Genomic DNA, 27,862 nt, shown 5'->3' with positions numbered 1-27,862 from the left:
TGCAAATCTGGATGGAGCGAGAATGAAACTACAGAATCAAGAGATATCGCAGGTAGTGACCTGAACAATTTGGCGTGAAAATGCATAATATCTACAGTATTATAACATTATTTCCCATTAAATGGCGGGGTAGGGTTAGGGTTACCTGTGTGTATTCTTATCAGTTTACTTAATAACATAGTGATCCTTCCTATTGTCTCTCAGTTATAAAGGTTTAGCAGATATTTCACTATTTGCCTCCTGCTCAAAACTCTTCAGTAAATCATTCTTGCTACCATTAGACATCAGTCTGAAAACCCTACTCCTTTTTATTCCATCCAGCTCCATCACTACTTGAGACATGTTTCATTCAACAACAGTGCTGGGGACAAGATCTCCTTTGATAATAATGGGCAGTTAGTAGCTGGATTCGATGTCATCAACTGGGTGGTTTCATCCAACCAATCCTTTCACAGAATAAAAATTGGGAGGATGGATCCTCAAGTTCCTCCAGATGAAGCATTCACTATCAATGAAGAGGCCATAACATGGCATTACTGGTTTAACCAGGTAGGATCCAATTGGAGATTTAGGGTGAAAGTGTTTTAGAGAATAGTGTCAGTAACTGTATCTCTTCAAAACTGTCATCAAACATATAAGAGCCCAGACTAAAGATTAGTGTCAGTATTCTCTCAAAGTACAAACTAGTTCTTTAACGAACAATCATGTTAATTCTGCATCTGTTTCCAGTGTTGCTGTTAGCCTCACACCTAGGCCTATCATACAAAGCTACCAGGAGGTCTTTAAAGACTTCCTTCTGTGTGTCTATGATGGAATGGAATTTGTACTTTAATTTGCATGTAAGGTGCGGTGCATATGTGCTTGAAATTCCTTAACATTGCAAAAAGAAGTGGAAAGGCCCATGAAATTTAAAGATTCCAAGCTCATTATTTTGCTTTCTCATTTATGGATTAGGCCCAGCCACTTTCTACATGCAGTGAGAGCTGCCATCCTGGTTCTAGCAAGAAAGTGAAAGAAGGGAAACCATTTTGCTGTTACAATTGCATCCCATGTCCAGAGGGGAAAATATCAGACAAGGAGGGTAAGTAAGTATACCTGATGCTACTGGGTGTTTTCTGTTCTCAGTATTCCAATTTGATTTGTGTAGGAACACATTTTTACAATCAGGCTACTCCAAGCTTGATGTTTTCCCCTTGCAAATTCCAGTTTAATTTATATGGGATTGATTCAATACGGTGAGGAAAATCAGGCTCCAAACTGCTTCACTTGGGTCACAGACTATTTGTTTTCATGGTTTGGTGATGAGTGGATAAGTTGTCACTTTCTGTTATCCCTCTTTCCACACCCATTATTCATTAGTGCTTTCATTTGGTTTCTAGTCATGCTCAAAACTATTTCTGCTGTGCTTCTGAATGGAACTAGTGGTGTATTTTTTTTGTTGGTCCCTCAGATTTACACAGAAGCAGAAAACTGCACAGGCAAACCACACACAAAAAATCCTATCCAGTCTATGTTAATTTTAACATAGCATGTTAAAATTCAAAATGTAAGCTGATAATTTAAAACTGATTTCTTTTCTATTTTGGCTGTGCTCCTATTTCCAGTGTTCCTGAATATATTGCCTATGAGCTCCCATATTTGTGAAAAACCAGAAATCTCAAGAAACAAACTACACTTAAATATCTATTTTAATGTGGTATACTTGTGCAGGTTTCTGGTTTTGTTCAATTCTGATGGATTTTTTAAAAAACAAAAACAAAAAACCAGTAGAACTATTTGTGCACATGCCCTGTTGGTACTGATTTACCATAAATAACTTAACGGATTAGAAAGTTGGGATAAACATAAGAGGAACACCTACTGGTATGAATAGGAAAATCACAGATGTAGGGGTCAACTTATACCACTGTGAAAGGAACCATTTAGCCATATTATTAAGGTTTTATGTAACATCAATACCATAGCCCTTTTCACACATTACTGGTGTGTGAGGTTATATTTCATGCATGAATTCTAAATCATGCTATGATCAACATAGTGGGAGCAAAAGACAGTGCTACTTTGCAGCTGTGATTATATGTACAGCCCTGCAAATATATTTTTTACATTAGACCTCAACACTCAGGTAATGCAGAAAGAAGGCTTATGTCTTTTCCTGTTTCAGATATGAATGACTGTATTAAATGCACAGATGAGAAGTACCCAAGTAAGAATCAGGATACATGCATTCCCAAGACTGTAACCTTCTTGTCTTATGAAGAACCTTTGGGGCTCAGTTTAGGCTGCATTGCTCTTTCCTTTTCTTTGATCACAGCTCTGGTGCTGGGGACATTTATGAAGCACCATGGCACTCCCATCGTCGTTGCCAACAACAGGGACCTCACCTACACCCTCCTCATCTCCCTCCTGCTCTGTTTCCTTTCCGCATTGTTGTTCATTGCCAAGCCTCAGAAGTTGACGTGTCTCCTCCAACAAGCTGTTTTTGGCATCATCTTCTCAGTGGCTGTTTCTTGTGTATTGGCAAAAACCATCACCGTAGTACTAGCTTTCATGGCAACCAAGCCAGGATCAAGAATGAGGAGGTGGGTGGGGAAAAAGCTGGCCACCTGCATTGTTCTTTCCTTTTCCCTTATTCAAACTGGCATTTGTACTGTGTGGCTGGTGACCTCTCCCCCATTCCAAGATGTAGACATGCACTCAATGGTTGATGAAATTGTACTGAAATGTAATGAAGGGTCTGTGACCATGTTTTACATTGTCCTGGGCTATATGGTCTTCCTGGCAATTGCCAGCTTCACAGTAGCTTTCTTTGCCAGGAAACTACCTGATAGTTTTAATGAAGCCAAGTTCATCACTTTCAGCATGTTGGTCTTCTGCAGTGTGTGGCTATCCTTTGTGCCAACTTACCTCAGCACAAAGGGGAAATACATGGTTATTGTGGAGATCTTCTCTATCTTAGCTTCCTGTGCTGGCCTTCTGGGCTGCATCTTTTCCCACAAATGTTACATTATTGTGTTTAAACCTGAGTTGAACAACAGAGAACAACTCATAAGGAATAAACACTGAAGAATTTAATAAATCTCTTTCCTCAACTGTAATTTGCAATCTGGACTTATCTTTGTTTGTTCAAGTATTTGTTTTTGTTTTTGTTGTTACTCAGATATTGTAGTGATGATAATGGTGTTTATTATTATGTTGTACACAGCCTTGGTAGTTTATGGTATTGTATGTGGCATGCTTAAATGGTTATAATAATAGAAAAATCAATCCTGAGCAGTTAATGTGGAAGTCCTGGGCTGTCCATATGATAAGACCCCCCTCTTGCTGAGTTAATATGAAGGAAAGGAAAGCAATATATTTGGCACCAGTTTGGCTGCAGGAATTGCCAGAAGTATATGTCTTTCCTCCCACAAATGTAATGTTAGTGTGTTGAAGCCTGAGCTGAACAGCCAGAAACAGTTTATTAAGTAAAAAGATGGGAGAATTTGAATACCCCTGTCTTTTATGATGATTTGAAAGCTGGACATGTGTGTTTGATCTGCAATATATTTGTAAATGTTGTTCCCACATAAAGTTTTTTACACAACTCCCCCTTGCTGAAATATTTCCCTAAAGGCAGGCTCAGCACTTGTCAATAGCAAGTTCTGGATCTGCCTGCAGGTCTCAGTGGCTTCGTGACATCAGCACCCTTTTTGTTGGTCACCTGTGCAGCTGTTTAGGCACTGGAAATACTGCAATTCTGCTTTTGAACAGGAACCAACCTCAGCTCCCATGGAAGTATACTCTTGGCAACTAGGAGGGAATAGCATTGCAGACCATTCAGGTGTGCAAGTGGGAGCCAGTGGTGGGAGAGAGAAATGTCACGTAATACAATTCACACCAAGTAGAAGCATAAGGCACGGAACTGTTTTTGATTGACAATCCTGTGCTTTTAATTGTTTCACATTAGTTTATGATGCAACATGTGCATGCTATTGAGCATTTTCATATAAATATAGTTACAGGTAACAGGGTTTATTGGGAACCCTGCAAGACAAAAAACCTATGAGCACATTAGTATTGCAGAAGCACAGCAAGAATATTAGGCAATAAAACCCATATCAGAGAACTGAATGGGGCTGGGATTCCATGTGGACATATTGGGCTGCTTTAGTGCTAGCGAATAATGCAATACCTAGAGGAAGATATGTGCAGTCAGTCCCTGTTTGCCTCTCTCAGCCCCACCCCCCAACATCAGCACTGTGATATATGTCAAAGTGTGCTCAACTGAGCAAGTAATTGCTGTGATATGTGGTGATGTACAAACAGTGGGTGGGGAATGAGTTCATGTCTCTTTGCACAGACCACAACACTCAATGTTGTTTTTTCAAGGAGACCTGCATTGTCATCAAGCTTCTATAATTTGTTTTATTGTTCCAGATTGCAGCCTAATATTTCTGGCGTCCCCTTCTTTGTTATTCATTCCAAACATAATCATCAATTTCTTCCAAGCTAATCATGAGTGAAAACTTTTGTTCAGCTGTGAAAAACATGTTTTCTTCAGCATTCCATAGGGAATCCTCATATCTGAATGTCTGATTTCCTTCGTCTTCAGTTATCGGAAGCATTGCAGTATTAATCTCTGGTGGAGTTTCAGTGGCCACGATAAAATAAACTTCAATGATTAAGAAGAATGTTATAAATATGCCTGGTACTATTTAGAGATAAGAGTAGGAACTGGAATAAGGCCAGGATCTAAAGGTTTATTCTCTGATACTTTTGCATTACATGATTCACGATTTAGATCTGTGAACAAACTACCATTAGAGGAATCTCTAAGCATAGACACTCTAAGTTAGAAAATCTGCATGTAGAGGGGGAAGTTGCCCTTCTACTGAAGAAGATGGTTGTTTTAGTGGTCTTGTTCATAGTATTCTTTTCTCAGATGCTATGCAAAGCTCATACTGTGAAATGTAAGGTTCGTGATCCACATTATCCACAACACATGTACCATCAGCCAGGAGACTTTATCATTGGTGGCATTGCAACTTATGGTGTTTTCATGAATGATTTATTATCTTTCACTGAAGATCCCCCACCAGGACTGCTTGATAGCTTTGTGTAAGGATGGGAAAATTTGCTCATATTTTTATCCTTGTGTTTTGTACCTGGCAAGACAAACTCTTAACAGTTTATTCTAAAAACAATGGGCGATGATGATTTATTATCCACCCTTCCCCATAAGGTCCCAGGGCAGGTCACAATAATCCAAAAACACATTTTTAAAAACAACTAAAACAGATCATGATCATGAGTGAAAGTAGAAGGAAATAAATACTTATTTTCTGCACAGGAGAAAGTCAGGGTGAAATATATTTAAGCCTTTATATTTTATTTCACTTCTAGATTTTCTTTCTCCTCATTTCAGTTATTTCTTCTACTGATTCTGTGTTGCTCATAGGTCCTCTGTGGTTTCTCTTAAGGCTCTGAATTCTTGCAACATTTGTTTCTTTGTATAATATTGGCCATACATAGGACGTGCATTTTAACATTATGAGAATCATTCCAACCACAAGTTTCACAACCACCTTCATATATTCCTGATTCCTGGTCTTAAAACATATCCTCTTTTGCTGGCTATATTACATTTCCTTTTCTGGTATAATTCTGTTTCCCCAAAAATGTCTTCGTAAGAAAGTAGGTGATAGAGACATATAATGTAAAATGAGAATTTGGAATACATGTATGTGTGTATTAATATTTGAATGTTCCAGCCTCCTATTAGTAAACTCAAATTTATATTCTCACTCATATTAGCATACATTCCCTGTGTACCAATAAGTTGTGTTCTTAAGCTGAGCTCTGAAAATGTTTGGCTGTGTCTCTGCTGAGTTCAGCCTTGTAGCCATTTGAAGGATACTCGTCAGCTCTCTGAGTTGAAGAACCTTCATTCTTCAAGTGACACTGGAAAACAGATGAGCTTAATTTCTCCAGATAGATACAGCATATGCCTTAGTCTGTGCCTGGTTCATTTTGCATAGGCACCACAAGCACACCCATCAATTTGGACTGTTAGCAGCCTCAGTAAGAATAAATCACCAGAACATAAAACAATGTCCTGTTGATTGTTAAATTGTTTTTATTTGATTTATTTTATTTTAATATCGTTATTATATCACTACCACTCAGAGATTGCTCTTGGTAATGAACGGGGGGATGCAAATGGAACTTCAAACACTATGTCAATCTGTGGCAGAGCCTCATATATAACTTTGTCCTAGATAAAACCATCCCCTCTGGAGGCAGAACCTCTAAGTTCCCTCTCATGGATCCTTGTTCAGGTGGATAGGTATAAAAGGTCTCCATTGCTAATCTTTAACTACTAGCTGCCTGGAATAGAAGTTCTATGATGAATAATATAATGAAGAAGGTGGAACACAGCGGAATTAGCTTTATTTTTTGATGCAGAATGCAACTATTTTTATAGTGTAGTGACAAAGAATTACCAGCACATCTTGGCCTTGGCGTATGCAGTAAAGGAGATAAATGAAAACCCTCAGATACTACCCAATGTCACTTTGGGCTTCCACATCTATGACAGCTATTTCAATTCTAAGAAGACCTATCATGCCACAATGCTACTTATGTCCACACCAGAGAGGTTTGTTCCCAACTACATATGTGGCATCCAAAGTAATCTAACAGCAGTGATTGGGGGACTGGACTACCGAATTTCTGGTCTTGTGGCAGATATCTTGCATATATATAAGGTTCCACAGGTAGGGATTATGTGCCTATATGGATGTGCAGATGATGGGATTTAATCCTTTCAAATGCCCCTCAGATCCTTGAATTTCAAATAATACGATGGGTGAGATACATATGCCTTATAGCATGTCTACAAAAAAGTAACATTTATGTCTTTATTGATGTTCAAATAATTTTTATCCATTTATCTCCCTTTTATGAATGGGAGCTTATTCCATAAGGCCAATGGTATCCTAACACAATTAAAATAATGGTAAAGACCCAAACCATCCTCCTCCTCCTCCTCCTCCTCCTCCTCCTCCTCCTCCTCCTCCTCCTCCTCCTCCTTCTTCTTCTTTATTGAATTTATATACTGCCCTATACCCAGGCGTCTCATATAAAACATATTTTAAAAGTTCAGATTAAAATATCAGTACAATCAAACATATGTAGTTGTGTGTGTGTTCATTGTGTGTGTGTGCATGCATACACATGGATGCACATATATGTTTATTTTATTTGTGGCTTAGGTCATTGTAACTATAACATATTTCCTGGGTTATATCCAACACTAGTCATAGTTAGAGCAAAGTAACTGAAATCAATGGTTTTAAGCTGATTTCAACATGGCTTATCAATGGTTATCACACCTTCTCCATTTTAAATTTACTATTATTCTTTTAGAAAATATAGAAAATAATATAATATAGAAAATGAATCAAATGCTTTAACTGGTGCATAATTTAGTTACTGCATAAGTAACTAAGTGTAAAGCTATGTGATTGAAAAAGCAGAGTCTTTGTGCAATGTCAATATGAATATCCCATTCAGTGTTTGAAGCCTTTAACATTCTTAATCTATGGGCATAAAACACTGAAAGAGTAGGAAGGTGGGCTTTAAGTCTTATATAGCCATAGTACTTAATATAGATGTTCATTGTACAAGTAAATCGCAATGTATGTCTGACTTTAGCTCAATCACCTTTAGGCACTTGGACCACACACACACACACACACACACACACACAATTAAAAAGGGAGTAGAAAGGGGCTGGGGTTCTGGGGAAAATGACTTTTGCATTGCCACTTGCCACAGACCCCAATGTGTTTTAACTATGCACATTTTTGGCTTTATAAGCATGACCCATTATGTAACCCGCGTGTAAGATAAATAAAATAAAACAAAGGTACATAAGGAGAGTCTTGCTAGATCAGACCATGGACCTCTCTCACACACAGAAGAGCACAAGCATGACTGCAATACCTTGTGTTATAGGAGATCTAGTATACCTGGAAGAAGTATTTCTTTACTGATCTTCTAATTCAAAACGTAATGTGAGAAGCCATTTGAATATCCTCTCTTCTGAGTTTACACCACACATCATCAAACAATGAAGGAAGCTCTAGATATGACCCAAACTCAAATTTGGTTGATTTTAAAGTGTACATCGTTACACCCATACACATCTAATCTTTCTTGAAAATCTTTTGCCTCTGACTGCTAAGGTCAAATATTTGTGACAGAGAGGAAGTCTGGAGAGAAACAGTCCCCACTGATGTTTCTACCCCCAATAAAAACCAACTTGACAACCTTAGCATAAAAATGAAGCATCCCATCTTTAACATATTGTAATAACATTCCCATGTCAGTTGCAAACAGTGTATCTTAATGCATTTTGTAATCTGAGCTCTTCAATACACTGTTTAAACGTGACTACTAGTGTCACCCTTCTCAAATTTCCCCTTAGCTTCTCTATGGCTCTGCTCCAGAGATGGAAGATAAAACCACAGGAGCTTCCTTCTACAAAATGACCCCTGAGGAAACCCTTCAGTGCACAGGGATTCTTTCTTTATTACTGCATTTCAGGTGGACATGGATTGGAATCGCTGCAATGGATAATGATAATGGAGAAAGGTTTCTGCAAATTGCAGTTCCACTGTTTTCCCAGAATGGTATATGTTTTGCCTCCATTGAAAGAGTTCCTATGAAAATTGCACTCACTGAATTTAATGACCTGCTAACATGGGGAGCAAAAATACGTGACAAACTCATGGATAGTAAAGCCAATGTAGTAGTGTTCTATGGAGAGTGTAACTCCATGGTACATTTAAGATGGCTCCCATATTTATCGGAACAGAAAAATGCAACAAATTTACTAAGTGGTAAAGTGTGGATTATGACAGCCCAGATGGAACTCACATCATTTCTCTATCAAAGAGACTGGGACACAGAAATAATCCATGGTTCTCTCGCCTTCACAATTCACAGCAGTGAACTACTAGAATTCAAACCATATATTGAGAGCAAAAATCCTTCTAGCACAGAAGGTGATGGTTTTATCAGGGACTTCTGGCAGCAGGCCTTTGCCTGTGTATTCCCAAACACTGAGGCAGATGAGAATATTTGCACAGGGGAAGAGAATATTGACAGTCTTCCGGCACCATTTTTTGAAACAAGCATAACTGGCCACAGCTACAACATCTACAATGCTGTCCATGCTGTGGCCCATGCTTTACATGCCATGACCTCATACAGAGTCAAATACAGCAAAATAGCACAGGAGGGACGACTGAAGCCCCAGAAACAACAGATGTGGCAGGTACTGTCCTCCTGAATATGCTCCTATGGCAATGTATAATATTTTAGATATTGAAATAGGGCCTACCCAGTATAGTAATTTATCTCCCAAACTCTTCTTGTGCACACATTTACTTTCTCTCTCATCTCCAAACACTCAAGAAACTCCTCTCTTTTCACCCCTCATGTAATTCCCTTGTTGAAACTCTGTCCTCCAGCCACTCCCCATACTGTCCCTACTCCATACTTTCCTTCAGTCTTTTAATGTATTAGTTCAGGGGTCAGCAAACTTTTTCAACAGGTCCACTGTCCCTCAGACCTTGTAGGGGGCTGGACTATACTTTGGGGGGGGGATGAACAGATTCCTATGACCCAGAGATGCATTTTAAATAAAAGCACACATTTGACTCATTTAAAGACATGCTGAATCCCAGACCGTCTGTGGGCTGGATTGAGAAGGCGATTGGGCCGGATCCGGCCCCCGGGCTTACTTTGCCTACCCATGTATTAGTTGAATGTAAAAATACTTTTGCATGGCTGGCATGTTGCCTAATGTACAAAGTTACCCTGCCCACTTTTGACTCTCACCCTGCACGCTTTGTCCTTAGTCTCACTCACCACTGGCTTGCGGCCCTAGTAAACTTGCCCATGAGACTGAAAATGGTTAGCTATTCCTGCTGTATAGTATGGTGGGGGGCTTTTTAGTTAGCTTCTCTGATTGCATGTCGACATATCTGAGTTATTAGCAGCCGACTGTTGATGTCAGCTGTGAGTTATAAGTCAAATCAGAACCCTTCCTTGAGACCCGTGGATTGTAAATAGCAATCTGTAGCTGGGATGGCAGCCGCCCTTTCTTTAGTTCCCATTCCTCTTCCTGCCTTTGGACCTACCATTTCAGCCAACCACTTTAAAATCTTTCTGGGTTCTTCTTCCCAGTGCATTCTCTTTAGTTAACATGCTGAGAAATCAAATCCTTATGTCATCAATCATCCCCTATTCAAAACTGTTCAGGAAACCTTTAGTCTGCTGCCGTTAGACCTTCGTCTGAAAATCCCAAACTCTTTCCTTTTCCATCTAGCTCCATCATTTCTTGAGACGTGTTTCATTTAACAACAGTGCTGGTGACAAAATTGCCTTTGATCATAATGGGCAGTTACTAGCTGGATTTGATTTTATCAACTGGATTGTTTCCTCAAACCAAACCTTTCACAGGGTGCAAGTCGGGAGTGTGGATCCAGAGGCTGTTCCAGACAAAGCCTTCACCATCAATGAAGATGCCATAACCTGGAACAACTGGTTTAACCAAGTATGATCCATGGGGGGGGGGCAGTTTTGGGAATGCCCTGTTGTTGAATGAGCCCTGGCTCTCTGTATGGGTGTGTAAAGTAAATGTCATGGTGAACGCAAGTAAGAATGTTCTTGAATCAAAGTGCAACATTGTATGAATTGATGAATTCTTGGAGTTACAAAACATTCTGTCCTTGATATTCTGTTGTTTCTTTCAATAACTGAGATATTGATGGAGGGAAACTAATTTATATATTTATTTATTTATTTATATATATATATATATATAGTATATATATAAATGTATATATAAATATATATATGCAGGTTTTGGTGTCCTCGGGTGTCTTCCCGTGTAAAAGTTGGGGTGTCTAGGCGACGTTTCGACGAGGTCTCACTCGTCATCTTCAGGCTGGTGCTTTCGGCTTCTTGTTACTGGAACAGAGCAGGATCTCAGTGTTTGAGTTCCTATAAATACTGTAGAGGGGGTGTACACCAGACCCAAACCCAGACCCTCTCCACAGATGAATTACAGACACCATCCAGTAGCCAATCCATGGTGGCACCTCCGGATGCTGCACCCCCCTGCAATCCCTACACAGATCTGGCTGACACAAGCCACAAAACCACAGCTCGCCCCTATACACGAAGCCAAGCCAGAGCACAACTAAGTACAGTACAGCCATCTTCTCAGGAAAACTCTTCACAAAGTTCAAGAGGTCAAGACACAAAGACTTTAACAACTAATCCACACCTAATGACCCACCTAAGTGGTACTCAGGATATCACTCAAGAAATCACTCAAGATATCTCTCAAGTAATTAAGGAACAAAAGAAGAAAAGGCACACTAGCCTGGGAACTTCCTCTCTGCCCAGAACATTGGAGGCTATACACCACACCCCCTCTACAGTATTTATAGGAACTCAAACACTGAGATCCTGCTCTGTTCCAGTAACAAGAAGCCGAAAGCACCAGCCTGAAGATGACGAGTGAGACCTCGTCGAAACGTCGCCTAGACACCCCAACTTTTACACGGGAAGACACCCGAGGACACCAAAACCTGCATTCCTGTACCCGTGAAAATCTACGAAAGCAAATATATATATTTATATAGTATATATATATACTAATGTATATATTTATTTATATATTTATATATTTTTATATTTAAATAAAATATATTTATTTAATGTATATATTTATTTATTTATATACATACATACATACATTATTTATATGTATATAAATATTTATATATTTATTGCTTGGATTAGAGGAAAAGAAACACATTTGAAACCCTTCCTATGGGCCAGAACCACATGACACTTTGATCATCACTCATATGTTTTTGCTCCATTTATTTCTTGACAATGTCTAGTTGAACTGAAGATGGGAATGGATATCATCACATTCAGTATTATCATGGTTGTATCTCATTTCAGGCAAATAACACTGCACTGAAAGGAGCTTGCAACAGGGATGAGTCTTTTAAAAGAGGCCCCGTGGAACATGTGTACTCTGTATCCACGGAGCCTCTTTTAAAGGACTCACCCTGTAGATAAACCAAAATGCACTAGTCATAAGCAAGTGTGTAAGTTGCATAACTGAGAAAAATGTGAAACCTTCTTTCCTGCCATGTGCTCAAAAGAATAGGACCAGGGTGCTCTATATTATCCACATAAAGTTGTCTCTTTAGGGGAAAATAAGTACTGGCAATTCCCCATTATGCATGTTTGAGTCACACACAACTGTGCTGATGTGTGCTGCCACAAAAAAAAAAAAAAATAATTTGATTCAAACCTGGAAATGGTGCAAAAGGGCAAAAATGACATGCAGAATGTATTGAAATCCCAGGAGCCTTTGCACCGACCTTTGAGGAGAGTTAGATTTTAAGAAAGGAGGTTTGACAGACATTTGTAGGTTTGGGGCAGAGTTTGGCAGAGTATGGCAGAGTTTTGGGAGGTAGATTTTTCTAAGGATTAAAAATAATAATTTTACAAGTTGTGTGTTGCATCAGCTCCATTCAACTTGGCCAGAGGTTAGGGAAGATAGGAGCTGTTCCCCAACAACTTTTGGAGAGTGGCACTTTGGATACCTCTGGTGCAGAAGACCTTCTAGGACTTAAAATGAAGAATGCCTTATAATCAGCAAGTCAACTTTGGGCAACAAAGTTTTAATATATAGATAGATAATAGAGTACTGTCTTCATTCTTTTAACAAATGCCAGAAACCTTGACTTCATTCATACATGGCTACACAGTCTCTTCTGTAGTTCACAGTGTATAGACAGGTGGAAAGCCCCCAGAAGTGCAAGCATTTGAAGCTGTTTCTTCTTCTTCTTCTTCTTCCTCCTCCTCCTCCTCCTCCTCCATGGATAAGGCACAGCCACTTTCTGTATGTTGTGAGAGTTGCCACCCTGGTTCAAGCAAGAAAGTGAAGGAGGGAGAGCAATTTTGCTGCTATGATTGCATACCTTGTCCAGAAGGGAAGATTTCAGACCAAGTAGGTAAGATATATGTAGATAGATGATAGATAGATAGAGATGATAGATAGAGATATATATGACAGATTGATAGATGATAGATAGATAGATTAGATGATAGATAGATAGATGATAGATACATAGATGATAGATTAGGCTTCATAAGCCATGACCCAAGGTTCTTTGGGGGACAGTATGCTTTAAAATTATGCTGTGGATGTGAAAACAGTCCTTAGATGGGACAAAAGTAAAAAGAAAAGAAAGAAATTATTAATGTTATTGATGTTTTCAGTGATGAGCTCACAAGTTCATGGCCATAGACCTCTCCTCATATTACTCATATGTAAAGACCAGTTGTGGGTTTAAGCTCATGCAGGGAGCCCCAACATCTACAGAAAGGTCCCTGCTGCAGACAATATGATCGTATTGGAGAGGGAAAGAGATGGTTTCACAGTTTTAAAATGGAAAAAAGAGAATACACTGTGACATCACTTGGGTCTTCCTTTGAACACTGCTTTGATGCTACTGCTGATGCAGGGAATTGTGACCTCACCTTGCTTCTTTACATCTAACATGTTCTAAATAATATTTCAAACTTTTATCAAATAATTTATTCTATAATTTACATAAACAAATTTTACTAGTTCGAAAGAAATCATCTACTTGTATGATTTATAGTCCATGGTATGTTTATGAGTTCATGTGTTCTTCACCCACTAGTCATGTGGGAAGGCTGGACATGCCTTCAAAATTATGCAGAGAGCCTCCACACTTATAGAAAGCTCCCTGCTGCAGATGGTATGATCAGTGCAGTAGTGGTGATGGTTGGGTCATGCAGGACTAAACTGACCACAACAAAACCCCTTTTCAGCAATTTTGCCCTCTATATGTGAGCAGAGTAAGGTGTGAAGAGGTCTTGTTTCTTTCTGTTTCAGATATGAATGACTGCATTAAATGCACAGATGAGAAGTACCCAAGTAAGAATCAGGATACATGCATTCCCAAGATTGTAACCTTCTTGTCTTATGAAGAACCTTTGGGGCTCAGTTTAGGTTGCATTGCTCTTTCCCTTTCTTTGATCACAGCTCTGGTGCTGGGGACATTTATAAAGCACCATGGCACTCCCATCGTTGTTGCCAACAACAGGGACCTCACCTACACTCTCCTCGTCTCCCTCCTGCTCTGCTTCCTTTCTGCATTGCTATTCATTGGTCAGCCTCAGAAGCTGACGTGTCTCCTCCAACAAGCTGTTTTTGGCATCATCTTCTCGGTGGCTGTTTCTTGTGTGCTGGCCAAAACTGTCACAGTGGTATTGGCTTTCATGGCCACCAAGCCAGGTTCCAGAATGAGAAAGTGGGTGAGGAAAAGTCTGAGCAACTCTATTGTTCTTTTTTGTTCCTTTATGCAGGCAGGAATCTCTACCACATGGTTGGCAATTTCTCCCCCCTTCCCAGATGTGGACATGCAATCTGTGACTGAAGAAGTTGTCCTGGAATGTAATGCAGGGTCTGTAACCATGTTTTACAGTGTCCTGGGCTACATGGGCTTCCTGGCAATTGCCAGCTTCACTGTGGCTTTCTTTGCCAGGAAACTACCTGATAGTTTCAATGAAGCCAAGTTCATCACTTTCAGCATGTTGGTCTTCTGCAGTGTGTGGCTATCCTTTATTCCAGCTTATATAAGCTCTAAGGGCAAATACATGGTTGCTGTGGAGATCTTCGCTATCTTAGCCTCCAGTGGTGGTCTTCTGGGTTGCATCTATCTTCCAAAATGCTATCTTATTGTGTTGAGGCCTGATTTGAACAACAGGGAACATCTAATAAGGAGAAAATTGTGAAGATTCTGATGAAGGGGAAAGTGGTGTCCACTGAGCTTTCAGCAGCTCTTCTTGAAATTCAGAAGCCCTTATATAGAGTTTGGAATTCTGTGATCACCATAGATGGACAAATCTGTCATTTCCAGTTGTTTAACCTTCCCATTTTTTGAAGAACAGCCATTCATATATATATATAACCCATGTCATTCTTTCTAAATGCAATATTTAGAAAACGAAGCAGTAGACTGCAATGTGTAAATGTGGGATATAAGTTCATTTTCACCCCACCACTGTTCTACCAAATTTATAGAAACCGATTTCCGCCCGCCCTGCCCCCCGCCACCATATATTTTAACTTGAATGAATGAATCTTTCTTTTTGTCAGCCATCAGCCATAGCAATAAAACAACAATAAAACAACTTGAATGAATGAATTTTTATTTGTGTCAGCCATCAGCCATAGCAATAAAACAACAAAATGAATCAGTAGACTGCAATGTGTAAATGTGGGATATAAGTTCCTTTCCACCCCACCACTGTTCTACCAAATCTATAGAAACCCATTTCCACCGCACCCCCGCCACCATATATTTTAACTTGAATGAATGAATGAATGAATCTTTATTTGCGTCAGCCATCAGCCGTAGCAATAAAACAACAATACAATATACAGAGAATAGAAATACAAATAAAAAGTTGATTATATAAAATACATTTTAGGGTTCTGAATCAATAGTCGAGTAGCGAATCTTATTCTAATTGCCCCAGCTAAAAACCTTGCAACCTTTTCTGTCACCTGCTCATCTTATTCTGCCAAGAGAAAGGATAGTGTGGCAGTGGCTGGGCAACCCGCAATGGACAATAAAGAGGGGTGATAACCTCATTCCTCAAGTATTTTTAAAGAGTGCAATCCAGAAGGATATGTGTCACTGATTCAGTAACTGCCATCTCCATTTTTCGTGTGGAAACTGTTGGAATTGTCCCTCAAGTACAGCCGAGGGCAATACATTCAATCTTGTGAGAGTAAAAGCGCATCTATGTTTTACAGTTGCTAGATTATGCAGATAGGGTGCCAGAGAGTCAAATGGGAAGGTGGAAAATAGTCATACCATGGGCAAAATTTCCTTATTGTGTCCAAGTTGTTCTGGTGCTCGATATCATTTAGGCACAGACAAATTAGACTGTTTGCTTTACTAAAACCCAAAGTGAGTAGCTGTTGTGGTGATAAGCCACAAGAGTGGAAATTTAGACCAGGCACTCTTGTGACAATCTTGCAGCACTAGGGATATTAGACCGGAGGGTTTTGAGTTTAGGCGAAACCAATAGTTAAGTGTCCTGTGCCAGATCCGTAATTCTACCGAGGGAAGATTAGTCTCTAGGTGCAATGATGTGTTTGGGACATAGGGTGGTACTTGATACTAAAAAAAATATATCTTTTAATCCACCAGTACCTGTGGTAATTTAAATGTGGTTCCAAAAGAGCATAGACACCTATTTTTGAAATTGAATTAATCAAATATTTATTTCAATTTTACAAAGCAATTATTTAAAAATGGATGGTTATGTTTAATGAAAAGGATACAATGTAAAAACAGCAACTCTCAATTCAGTTATTATAATTCAGAATGTTTAATAGGCTGCTGTTTCTTTAACAAAAAGTGGGATAGCTTTGACAGTCTCATTCCCCACCATTCAGATCAATAGCCAATTACACTGACTCAACTCCATTTAACACCGTGTTCACTAGGTCCTGATAACTGCACTTGCAAGTCTTCTCATAAAAAAACTTAATTTAAATATTTATTCTTATAAACATCATTTTGTATCCAGTTTTTACTCATATACTCATGGGGGGGAATCCCCCATTTTTTTGTTATTTTTTTGTTAACATATGTATTTTTAAACAGCTTTCGGTTCATTCTGTACAACAAAGTGTTTTCTGAAGGGTTTCTTCCTACAGGCTTCATCTTCTGGAGGCTGATTTCTTGAAACCCTTTTTGATTCCCTGTATTCTAGATGTTCTTAACTCTTCTTTTTTCATGTTTTCAAAAATTGTTTAACTGAAGGCCTTACTAAAACCTTAAGTAAAAGCATGGGCTGTTGGTGGTTGGGAGGCATTTGTCTGATACCTTGCTATTTTCCTAATACCTAAATGCCATAGTATTCTACACAGTATAAGGAGTAGCTTAGTATAGTTAAATATCAATAAAAGAGCTGTTCAACTGAGGAAGCAAGGGTAAAAACAAGCTAACATCCAGCTGGTGGCAGCAGTGAAATTTGGAAGGCAGGGTTCTGTTGCCTCCATTCCCTCTGAGAGTACAGGCTGCATCCCAAACTACCCCAACTCCTGGTGTTGTGGAAAGTCCATTTTAATTATGCTTGCAGCTTACAATGGAACAGCAATGACTGGGTAGTGCTAGGAACAACCCATGTGGCTCATCAATCCATGTAATTCTGAAAAGAAGACTACTCCTATCATGAAAGAAGTTAATTTTGTCTCTAGCTCCAGAGCACAACATTATTTCTGGTGCCATTTTTTTTTCTTGTATAGTATTCCAAACACATTTTCAGATGTGAGACAAACATAATTTATTTAACAATTCCTTTAAGAACCCCAAGAGTAGAACCCATTATTACCTCCCTCTTTAATTACTATCAAATGTCCAACTCTCTGTGGAATTCATGGGCCACAAACAAGATTAACAGCAACACTGTTAAGCAAAGGCAACCAAGACTGTTATAAATATACCCAGCACCGTGTGGGGCAGGGGAAAGGGACTGGGAGCAGAAACAGTCCTCCAGTGAGATCGCTAATAGTTTCTATTAGTCACTCCAAGGCTCAAGTAAAGAAGGCTGTTAGTCATCAAGACACTTTATATAGTGTGGTAAAAGAAAATAGCAGAATTTCTGTGTAAAAAATAAAATAAGCCTTGTAGCGAGGATGGTGGTTCTAGTGGTCTTCCTGCTGGCACTGCTTCCTCACAAGTTATGGAAATCTCATGCTGTGAAATGTAGGGTTTGTGGTCCACGTCACCCACAACACATGTACCATCAGTCAGGAGACCTCATCATTGGTGGCATTGCAACTCATGGTAGCTTTTTCGACTGTTCAATAGCTTTCACTGAAGAGCCTCCACCAGCATTGCTTGAAGATTTCTTGTAAGCACTTATTCATTATTTGTTTTAATCTCTTTGTATTTTGTCACTGAAATGAGCAGTGGTAGAACTACGGTCTATAAACAGTGGCTTCTTGTCTTAGATGTATAAAAAGGTAATACATTAATAGAATGCTGAAGTGGAAATCCCCCCCCCCCCCGGGAGGATACATTTAAGCCTTCAGAAGCTATTTTATTTCTCTTCACTATATCTTTCATTGGCTGTGTTACCAAAATTCTGCTGTGATTTCTTTGTTCCATCATATCTCTCACTTCTTTCTATACTCACACTTTTGTTCTGCTATCTTAGCATAGGGCATATTAGACTCATGTTATCAAGAAACCCTACTTTAAAGTGTATCCCTTAGTGTTTGATGCTCAGAAACATCATTCTGCACATGATTGTGCAGTGCAAGGGTTTATGGAAGCATGGCAGAAGAAGTGAACAATAACACTAGATAGTCTCATGAACAGAAGGTGTAAGTGTGAAAAAATGGGAAGGGTAGCAGAGCCTACTTAATGTTGGTTCAAGGAAAGAAGTACAAAGAGGGAGAATTTCCTTTGATGCCAAGAGCCAAGTTTGAGGCAAGTACTATTTGGTGAAAGAACCTCTTAAGAGATTTTAATTCACAAAATAGGCAGCAAAGTAAAGAGTGGAAATATAGGCTTTAAATTGTTTAAGATACACCTTTCCAAGGGAGTTCCAAAATTGCCCTTTATAAAAGTTCCTTCCATAGATTCTCTCTTCCCCAGCATAGGAAAAGACCACAAGTGGAAAGTTGTGGTGTGTTTTTTTGTTTTTTTTTTGTTTTTGTTTTAATAAAAATGCTTACTTAACAAACTCTCCACAGGTCAAATTAAGGTGCTGTTGCATATATGAGTCAGAAATGCTGCACAGGGAGTAAAATGTGGCTTTATTACCAAATGATCAAGGTTCATAAATTATTGGTATAAGAACATGAAAATGGCTGGTGAGAGCTGTGTGGCTGAGCTGGAGCAAGCAGCTCAGATGGCCTTGCATGTTGAATTCTCAGGTAGACTTGGGGGAGGAACAAAGTCTTGATTACCTATTTCCTCCTCAGGCAAGGGGAAGTGACAAAGTTACTTACCCCCATGGTAAGGGGAAGTGACTCACATGTTAGCTAGGAGAACAATAATCAGTTACTTATCAATTAGTTAAAGTTCAGAGATGGTTCTTCCTGCTTCTCTAAAGTTTCCGTGGAATCTTCTAGTTAAACCCTTTCACCATTACACAGGCATTCCCATTTTCAGTGTTAATTAAACCAATTTCACTTAAAAAGGGCTTCATCTATTGTTAGGCTCTCTGCTTTCTGTCCTAGCAGTCCCAATGGGCAGCAGCTACCATTGCTCCTGAGGAACAGAAACAAACCACAGCTTGCTTTTGTCTATGCAGGCTGGGCACAAAATCACAATTTGTCATCTCTCTATCGCCACAAGATGCACTCTTGGATCACCATGAGCACCCTGTACCTTCATACCTTACATCTTCTCTGAAATGGCACTGACTCATTTTGAGTTTGTTCCATTGTATTCAAGACTCCTGACAGATCCCTAGTACCACCCCATTTTCTTTCTCTCTCTTTCCCATAGCTGTAATTGAATTGTTGATTCAATGGCTTACAGCATTTCTAAAAACATCAAGCATTAAAAACCTTCCAATACAGGGCTGCCTTCAGATGTTTTCTAACAGTCCGATAGTTGTTTATTTTCTTGACATCTGAAGGGAGGGTGTTCCACAGGGCAGGTGCCAATACCGAGAAAGCCCTCTGCCTGGTTCCCTGTAACCTCACTTCTTGCAGTGAGGGAAGCAGCAGAAGACCCTCAGAGGAGGACTTCAGTGTCCACGCTGAATGATGGGGGTGAAGATGCCATTTGGGGCTTTAAAGGGCAGCAACAACACTTTGAATTGTGTGCAGAAATGTGCTAGGAGCCAGAGAAGATCCTTTAGGACTGGTGTTATATGCACTAGCAGAGGAAGAGGGGGGCAGGGGGAGCGCACCGCCTCCTGCAGCGTGATCCTAATGGGGTTCCACCATGTCTGCTCCCCCACCCACGCTGGGCACCCCGCTGCCAGAACGCATGCCCCGCTCCTTTGGGTGGCACACCACATCCCCGGGGTGTACGCCAGCCTTGCCCCCACCTGCCCTCTGCCCCCAGTGCTGGAGCATGAAGCTCTGCCACTGGTTATATGGTCCCGGCGGCCACTCCCAGTCACCAGTCTAGCTGTCACATTCTGGATTAGTTGTAGTTTCTGAGTCAACTTCAGAGCACATTGCAGTAGTTCAAGCAGGAGACAACCAGGCCATGCAACACTCTGGTGAGAGAGTCTGCGGGCAGGTAGAGGCTCAGCCTATGTACCAGATGGAGCTGGTAGACAGCTGATCTGGACATAGAATTGACCTGCACTTCCATGGACAGCTGTGAGTCCAAAATGACTCCAAGGCTGTCACTTGGTTACCCCGTTCAGGACACCCCACACCCACCCTCCCCCTGTCCTCCAAAAACAGAACTTCTTTCTTGATAAGATTCAACCTCAATCTGTTAGCCCCCATAATAATAATGAGGAGGAAGATTCAGAACATAGTGGTTTATTATTATGATTTAGGTGTGGAATAGTTTGATACAGAATGCAACTTTCATTTTAGTGCAGTGCCAAAGAATTACCAACACATTCTGGCCATGGAATTTGCAGTGAATGAGATAAATGAAGACCCTCTGATCCTACCCAATATCACCTTAGGCTTCAACATCTATGACAGCTATTTCAAGGCAAAGCAGACCTACTATTCAACAATGCTACTTGTATCTACATTGGAGAGATTTGTTCCGAACTACAAATGTGACATCCAGAATAAGCTGACTGCAGTGATTGGAGGACTAGACTCCAAAATCTCTGTTGCAATTGCAAATATCCTTGATATCTATAAGATTCCACAGGTAGGTAAGGCACACATGCTCATTTGTATGTGGGAATAGTTCAGAATTAATATTTTTTGTTTGTTTGTTTGTTTGTTTGTTTGTTTGTTTGTTTGTTTCAGATATGTATATAATGGTTAATGCTTGGATTTTTTATGGATGTACATAAATAATAATTAGAATTAGAATTCATCATAGAACCAAAAACATTGCTTTTCATACTTTTGAATGTTTTGTGGAATAGAAAAGATTTCAAAATGCAAAGGAAGCACATCAGGGACAGAGCAAGAAGGGAGGTCTACTACCCAAGTGTTGGGGGAATTTTGGGGTTCAAGCCCAATGTCTTTGGCTCCCTGGAACAGTCAACAGAATCCAGACACCAATTTTTCATAAAATGGGACATTTGTTTCAACAATGAGACATATGTGGATACAATTGTGCAAGGTCTCCTGTTTGTAGGCATTGCACACCATAATACATTGCAGTAAACACTGGGTTGGACCACCAGTGTACACATACATATTTATATCTTTGTGAAAAGATATAACTTTTGCTTGTGAAAGAGCATGAGTTCTAAGGAAATACAGTAAGTTCTTTCCCCAACCATAAAAGGACTTTGCTTAGACCCTATTGTCTCTTGGTCAGCCCTGTATCTTTAGCATGGGATAATAACCACTGACTTTATGAGGTTGATGTACAATTTGTGTCTTAATGTCAGGGCTGGAGAACCTTTTTCAGCCAAAGGGCTTTATCTTCTTGTAGGCAACATTCTGAGGGACACATGGTGGTGGTGGGCTGGGAAAGAATTGTCAGTGGGTCAATGAATGTAAAGTTTAACTTTGTAGTGTAGGCTAGTTTCGAGACAAAGAGGCATTATCATAGATTAAGGACTCACTCTAGCTAGGCAAAAACATTCATTGTAAGAAGCAGGGCCAGTGGCAGGTGTGGCCTGGGGAGAGTTCTGAGACATAGATAAAGAGGCCTAGAAAGCTGCTTTTGGTGCCTAGGCCTGAGTTTCCAGACCACAGAATTAATTGACGCAGGTGGCGCTGTGGTCTAAACCACAGAGCCTAGGGCTTGCTAATCAAAAGGTCGGTGGTTTGAATCCCTGCGACGGCGTGAGCTCCCATTGTTCGGTCCCAGCTCCTACCAACCTAGCCACTCTGGCGGGAAGGTACCACTCTGGCGGGAAGGTAAACAGCATTTCCGTGTGCTGCTCTGGTTTGCCAGAAGAAGCTTCGTCATGCTGGCCCCACGACATGGAAGCTGTACACCGGCTCCCTCAGCCAATAAAGCAAGATGATCGCCGCAACCCCAGAGTCGGTCACGACTGGACCTAACGGTCAGGGGTCCCTTTACCTTTACCTTTACACATGAAACTGCAGCTTATAAATTGCTAAACTTATCTCTCCTTCTTAAATCTTTGTCTCTGTTCAGCTCGTGTATGGTTCTGCTCCAGTGATGAATGATAAAGCCCCAGGACTTTCTTTCTTCCAAATGACCCCTAAGGAAACCCTTCAGTATTCAGGGATACTCTCTTTATTACTGCTTTTTGGTTGGATATGGATTGGGGTCATTGTTATGGACACAGACAATGGAGAGAGATTTCTGCAAATAGCAGTTTCACTGTTCTCCCAGAATGGTATTTGTTTTGCCTTCATAGAAGTACTTCCCTTTTCAATTTCCTTCACTGAATTTGATGATAAGTTAGAATATGGGTCAAAAATACACGCTAAAGCCATGAACAGCAAAGCCAATGTAATAGTGTTTTATGGAGAATCTAATGCTATGATGTATCTGAGATGGTTTCCATATCTGTCAAAAGAGGAACATGAGACAAATATATCAAGAGGGAAAGTGTGGATACTGACAGCCCAGATGGAGCTCACTTCATTGGCCTTTCAAAAGAATTGGGATACAGATATAATATTTGGTGCTCTCTCTTTCACAATTCACACCACTGACCTACCAGCGTTCAAGCCATTTGTTGAGAGCATCAGTCCTTCCAGGACAAAAGGAGACAGTTTTGTCAGAGACTTCTGGCAGCAGGCTTTTGGCTGTGTATTCCCAAATTCTGTTTTGGAGAGGGGAGATGGATACATTTGTACTGGCGATGAGAAACTGCAGAACCTTCCTGGAACGTTTTTTGAAGTGAGCATGACTGGTCACAGTTACAACATCTACAATGCTGTCTATGCTGTGGCCCATGCTTTGCATGCTATGGCCTTGTCTAGAGCGAAACACAGTGCAATAGGGGATAGAAGGGTTTTGAAGCTTCAGAATCTCCAGATGTGGCAGGTAGGGGCATGAACATCATCATATAATTTTGCATGGTATCTTAGATCTTACAAAAGGCCCCCAAACAGTATTAGAAACCTATTCCTCGTATTCTTCCTCTTTCTCTCCAAATCATATTAAAGCTATAGAAAAGTAAAAGCATAGGGCGTTTATAAACATGTGCAATTTATGAAGCACAAATACTTGGGGAGGTTTTTGGAGCTGCAAATGGAATAGCAACTTTGCTGCAGAGCATGGCAATCCAAATGACATTCTGTAACTAGGCTAGGAGTAACCTTTCTGTAGCCGTGAGAAAAAGCTGTAAAATTGTATGGCATAACATGACTTTCTCAGATAGTTGGTGTTGGCTGCTATCAAATTATTATAATTTATTATTTATTAAATTTGTATACCTTCCAGTACCTGTAGATCTCAGGGCAGTTCACAACATAAAATTACAATATTTTAAAAAAATGTAAAATACTTCCCCACATAAAAGATTTAAAAAGGCATCGGGTGTCAATCAGCCAAAGGTCTGGTTGAAGAGGAATGTTTTTGCCTGGCACCTAAAGGTATATAATGAAGGCACTAGCCAAACCTCCCTGGCAAGCACATTCCACAAACAGGGAACCACTGCAGCAAAGGCCCATTCTCGTGTTGCCATCTTCTGGACCTCTCGTGGAGGAGGAACACAAAGAAGGGCCTCAGATGATGTTCTCAGGGTTCATATGGGTCGCAGGTGGCGCTGTGGTCTAAGCCACTGAGAATCTTGGGCTTGCCAATCAAAAGGTTGGTGGTTCGAATTCCCACAATGGAGTGAGCTCCTGTTGCTCTGTCCCAGCTTCTGCCAACCTAGCAGTTTGCAAGCACCCCAAAAAGTGCAAGTAGATAAATATGTACCACTCCAGCGGGAAGGTAAATGGCATTTCCGTGCTCTGCTCTGGTTTGCCAGAAGCAGCATAGTCATGCTGGCCACATGACCCGGAAAGCTGCCTGTTTACAAACACCGGCTCCCTTGGCCTAAAAGCGAGATGAGTGCCACAGCCCCATAGTTGCCTTTGATTGGACTTAACCATCCAGAGGTCCTTTACCTTTACCTTTTTACCTATGGAGAGAAGGGGTTGTTGAGGTATTGCAATCCTGAGAAATTAAACAGACTTTGAATTGGACCTGGAAACTAACTGGCAGCCAGTACAGTCAGGCCAGGATTGGGGTAATATGCGCAAACTGTCTTGCTCCACTGAGCAACCTGGCCACTGATTTCTGCACTAGCTGAAATTTCTGAACCATCTTCAGACTGTCTTTCCTCTTTGTGGTCTCTAAACTTACAGCATGCTCAGCCTACATTCATGTAATTTTGTAGATTCAAATAGCGATTCCTCAATTAGACCTGAATTTGCAAAATCCATCTCTAGACTTTCTAAAATTACTGCCTTTTCCTTTGCAATCCAGCTCCATCAATTTTTGAGAAGTGTCTCATTTAACAACAGTGCTGGGAACAGGATATCTTTTGATCATAATTTGGAATTATTAGCAGAATTTGATGTTATCAATTGGATAGTTTCCTCAAATCAAACCTTTCACAGAGTGAAAATTGGGACTGTGGATCCTGACAGACCTTCAGACCGAATGCTAACCATAAATGAAGATGCCATCACATGGCACAAGTGGTTTAATCAGGTAGGATCCGACTGTTGGCAGCTTTGGAAATCTCCCATTTTTGAATAGTACTGCCTCTTTGTGTGGAAGTGCAAAGCAAATTTCTGTGAACAATTGTGATCTCTCTTATAACAATTATGTTAGAAACTAGCCTTCTGTACTGCACAATAAATTTAAGCAAATTGGGTATCACCCAATCAGTTTTCCAAAATCTGTCAAATATCCGAGAAGTGAATGTGGATAAAAATAACAGAGTAATTATTATTATTATTATTATTATTATTATTATTATTATTATTATTATTAAATGTTATAGAAAACAATGAACTTGTAAAGGAAAAAATAATATGATGCATTGGAGTATATTGAATATTATGTTAAATGGAAGGTTCTTAATCCTATTTATAAAATACATTGTGTTTTAAATAAATATAAGTTGAATTCTGAAATACTGTTCATGGGCAGACAGGGGTAATTACTTTTGTTATACAGTTTGGCATGGAAAAATGAACAGCAACAAAAATAAACAAATAATGTGTTATAAATATAGGCATAATACTACAGTATATACAAGGTTTGAATTGCAATTTGTAAGATCGGACCGATTCATACATGAATTAAATGCCTTCCTGCTATAGAGAGTCTTGTGGGGGGAAACTAAATATGGTTAATAATTTCAAACTATTTATTCTCATTAGGCACAGCCTCTTTCTGTCTGTACAGAGAGTTGCCATCCTGGTTTTAGGAAGAAAGGGAGGGAGTCAGAGGCATCTTGCTGCTATGATTGCATCCCTTGCCCAGAAGGAGAGATTTCCAACCAGGAGGGTATGAAATATATTATTTAGGTTTATCAAAAGAATGGGTGTCATTCAGAGGAGTATGCTTATAACTGTGACTGCTTCAAGGTTAGTTTTTTGTTCTTTGAGTGATAGGTTTTGTTAAATGGTTTGGTGAGCTGGATCTAAGAAGCAGCTGCTGCCTAGGGAGAATATGGTCCATGTGGTATCATTTGGACCTGGTGATTGTAAAGAAATTAATTCAATTAAAATTGCAATGCATTATTAGTAGTGCTGCTCTGCTGATATCTCACCAAAGAAAGCACCATTCAAAGATGTTATTGAGGTACACCTCAAAATCGGGATTCTTAAATTAGTGTTGCTCCTTGGCTATAAACTACAAATTGCCTGTTTTTTGTTATGTTTTAGAATAGAAAATCCCATAAATAGAGAAATTTGCAGCTATATTTTGCTTTAGCAGCTATCATTCATGCTTTGTGAATGGCACTGCAACAGGCTTTTACTTTGGTCTTTCTTTAAACTGTGCTTAGATGCTGCAGGGAATGAACAAAAGTTCCCCCTTTAATGATAATGGGTTTTCTGCCAGATTTAGGTTGGCACTGTAATCTCAGGCTGCTTAATACATCATTGTTTTTAGTACTAACAATGCTGCTTAATATCACTAAGGCTCTAAGCCACATTTGAGAGTACTAGCACAGAACATATATGAATTTGTACAAACAGTTTTGACTTCATGAAAGAAACACTTTTATGCATCGTCTTGAAATGTTATGGCGTATTTGTAAAATAAATATATTGGCTTTTCTATTTCAGATATGAATGACTGCATTAAATGTGCTGATGAAAAGTATCCAAACAAAAATCAGGATTTATGTATTCCTAAATCTGTAACCTATTTGTCATATGGGGAACTGTTAGGACTTGGCTTAAACTGTTTTGCTCTAGCCTTTTCTTTCACCACTGCTCTGGTGCTAGGAATATTTATAAAACACCATGACACTCCCATCGTCAAAGCCAACAACCAGAACCTCACCTACACTCTCCTAATCTCTCTCCTGCTCTGCTTCCTTTGTGCACTGCTATTCATTGGGAAACCATGGAAGATTATGTGTCTCCTCCGACAAACTGCTTTTAGCATCATCTTCTCCGTGGCTGTTTCTTGTGTGTTGGCCAAAACCACCACAGTGGTCCTGGCTTTCATAGCCACCAAACCTGGATCTAGGATGAGGAAATGGGTAGGGAAGAGGCTAGCCAACTCCATTGTGCTTTTCTGCTCTGTTATTCAAACTGGTATCTGTGCTTTGTGGTTGGCAACCTCTCCCCCCTTCCCAGATGTGGACATGCACTCAGTGAGTAAAGAAGTTGTATTGGAATGTAATGAAGGGTCTGTGGCTATGTTTTACAGTGTCCTGAGCTACATGGGTTTCCTGGCAATTGCCAGCTTCACTGTGGCCTTTTTTGCCAGGAAACTACCTGATAGTTTCAATGAAGCCAAGTTCATCACTTTCAGCATGTTGGTGTTTTGCAGTGTTTGGTTATCCTTTGTTCCAGCTTATATGAGCTCTAAGGGTAAATATATGGTTGCTGTGGAGATCTTCGCTATCTTAGCCTCCAGTGCTGGATTGCTAGGCTGCTTCTTTTTTCCAAAATGTTACATTATTCTGTTGAGGCCTGAGCTGAACAACAAGGAACATCTAATGAAGAGGAAAAGCAGAATGATTTGAATATAGATTAAAATATAACACAGAAGCTGCTATGTTTGTGTGCCTCTTATACATTGTGTCTACACTGTAGAATATTTCTAAGAGGGTTTTTCCTAAAATGTGACCTAGACAAATATTCACTCAAATCCCATCAATTTCCTCTAATTAAAAAATTCCAATGGAAAAGTGGAAACCTTCTAGATGGATACCATGTACCGAGTAAAGTCCATTAAATCAACTTATATTCACTTACATACTATGCCCACCAAATCTTGTGGAAGGTTGGAAATGCCAAAAAGGAAAAGCTAATCATACAAGGCAAATAACCACCACATCACCTGCAGCCACATCACTAGTATAAACAAAAAACTACCCTGTTAAGGGGATTAAGTGTTTGGGAAGAAAAAGGCTGTGATGAAACCAAATTATAATATAATATTTATTT

General features: G+C 39.8%; 1 protein-coding gene across 1 annotated transcript; it reads left to right on the top strand.

Annotated features, from left to right (window-relative positions):
• Positions 1 to 489: 489 nt before the first annotated feature.
• LOC309327303 (vomeronasal type-2 receptor 26-like) lies at positions 490 to 27,862 on the top strand. Its single transcript, XM_081836473.1, has 9 exons — positions 490 to 549; positions 955 to 1,085; positions 8,474 to 9,325; positions 14,482 to 14,579; positions 20,711 to 21,002; positions 22,419 to 23,279; positions 24,711 to 24,938; positions 25,616 to 25,742; positions 26,528 to 27,862. Exons 3-9 carry the CDS (start codon positions 8,498 to 8,500, stop codon positions 27,436 to 27,438), a joined length of 3,345 nt encoding a protein of 1,114 aa, XP_081692599.1. The 5' UTR covers positions 490 to 549; positions 955 to 1,085; positions 8,474 to 8,497; the 3' UTR covers positions 27,439 to 27,862.

The sequence above is a fragment of the Podarcis erhardii genome (assembly GCF_964252035.2).
Source record: "Podarcis erhardii genome assembly, chromosome: 13".
Taxonomy (NCBI): Eukaryota; Metazoa; Chordata; class Lepidosauria; order Squamata; family Lacertidae; genus Podarcis; species Podarcis erhardii.
The sequence above is the reverse complement of the archived record's forward strand: the minus strand, read 5'-3'. Positions and strand labels throughout refer to the sequence as shown.

Bases quoted from the DNA above. Each gene is read 5' to 3' on its own strand.
- LOC309327303 (XM_081836473.1), top strand. From the start codon at position 8,498: ATGGAAGATAAAACCACAGGAGCTTCCTTCTACAAAATGACCCCTGAG. The intron at 9,326-14,481 runs GTACTGTCCTCC...TCCTTTATGCAG, and splicing joins AGAAACAACAGATGTGGCAG to GCAGGAATCTCTACCACATG. The intron at 25,743-26,527 runs GTATGAAATATA...TTTCTATTTCAG, and splicing joins AGAGATTTCCAACCAGGAGG to ATATGAATGACTGCATTAAA.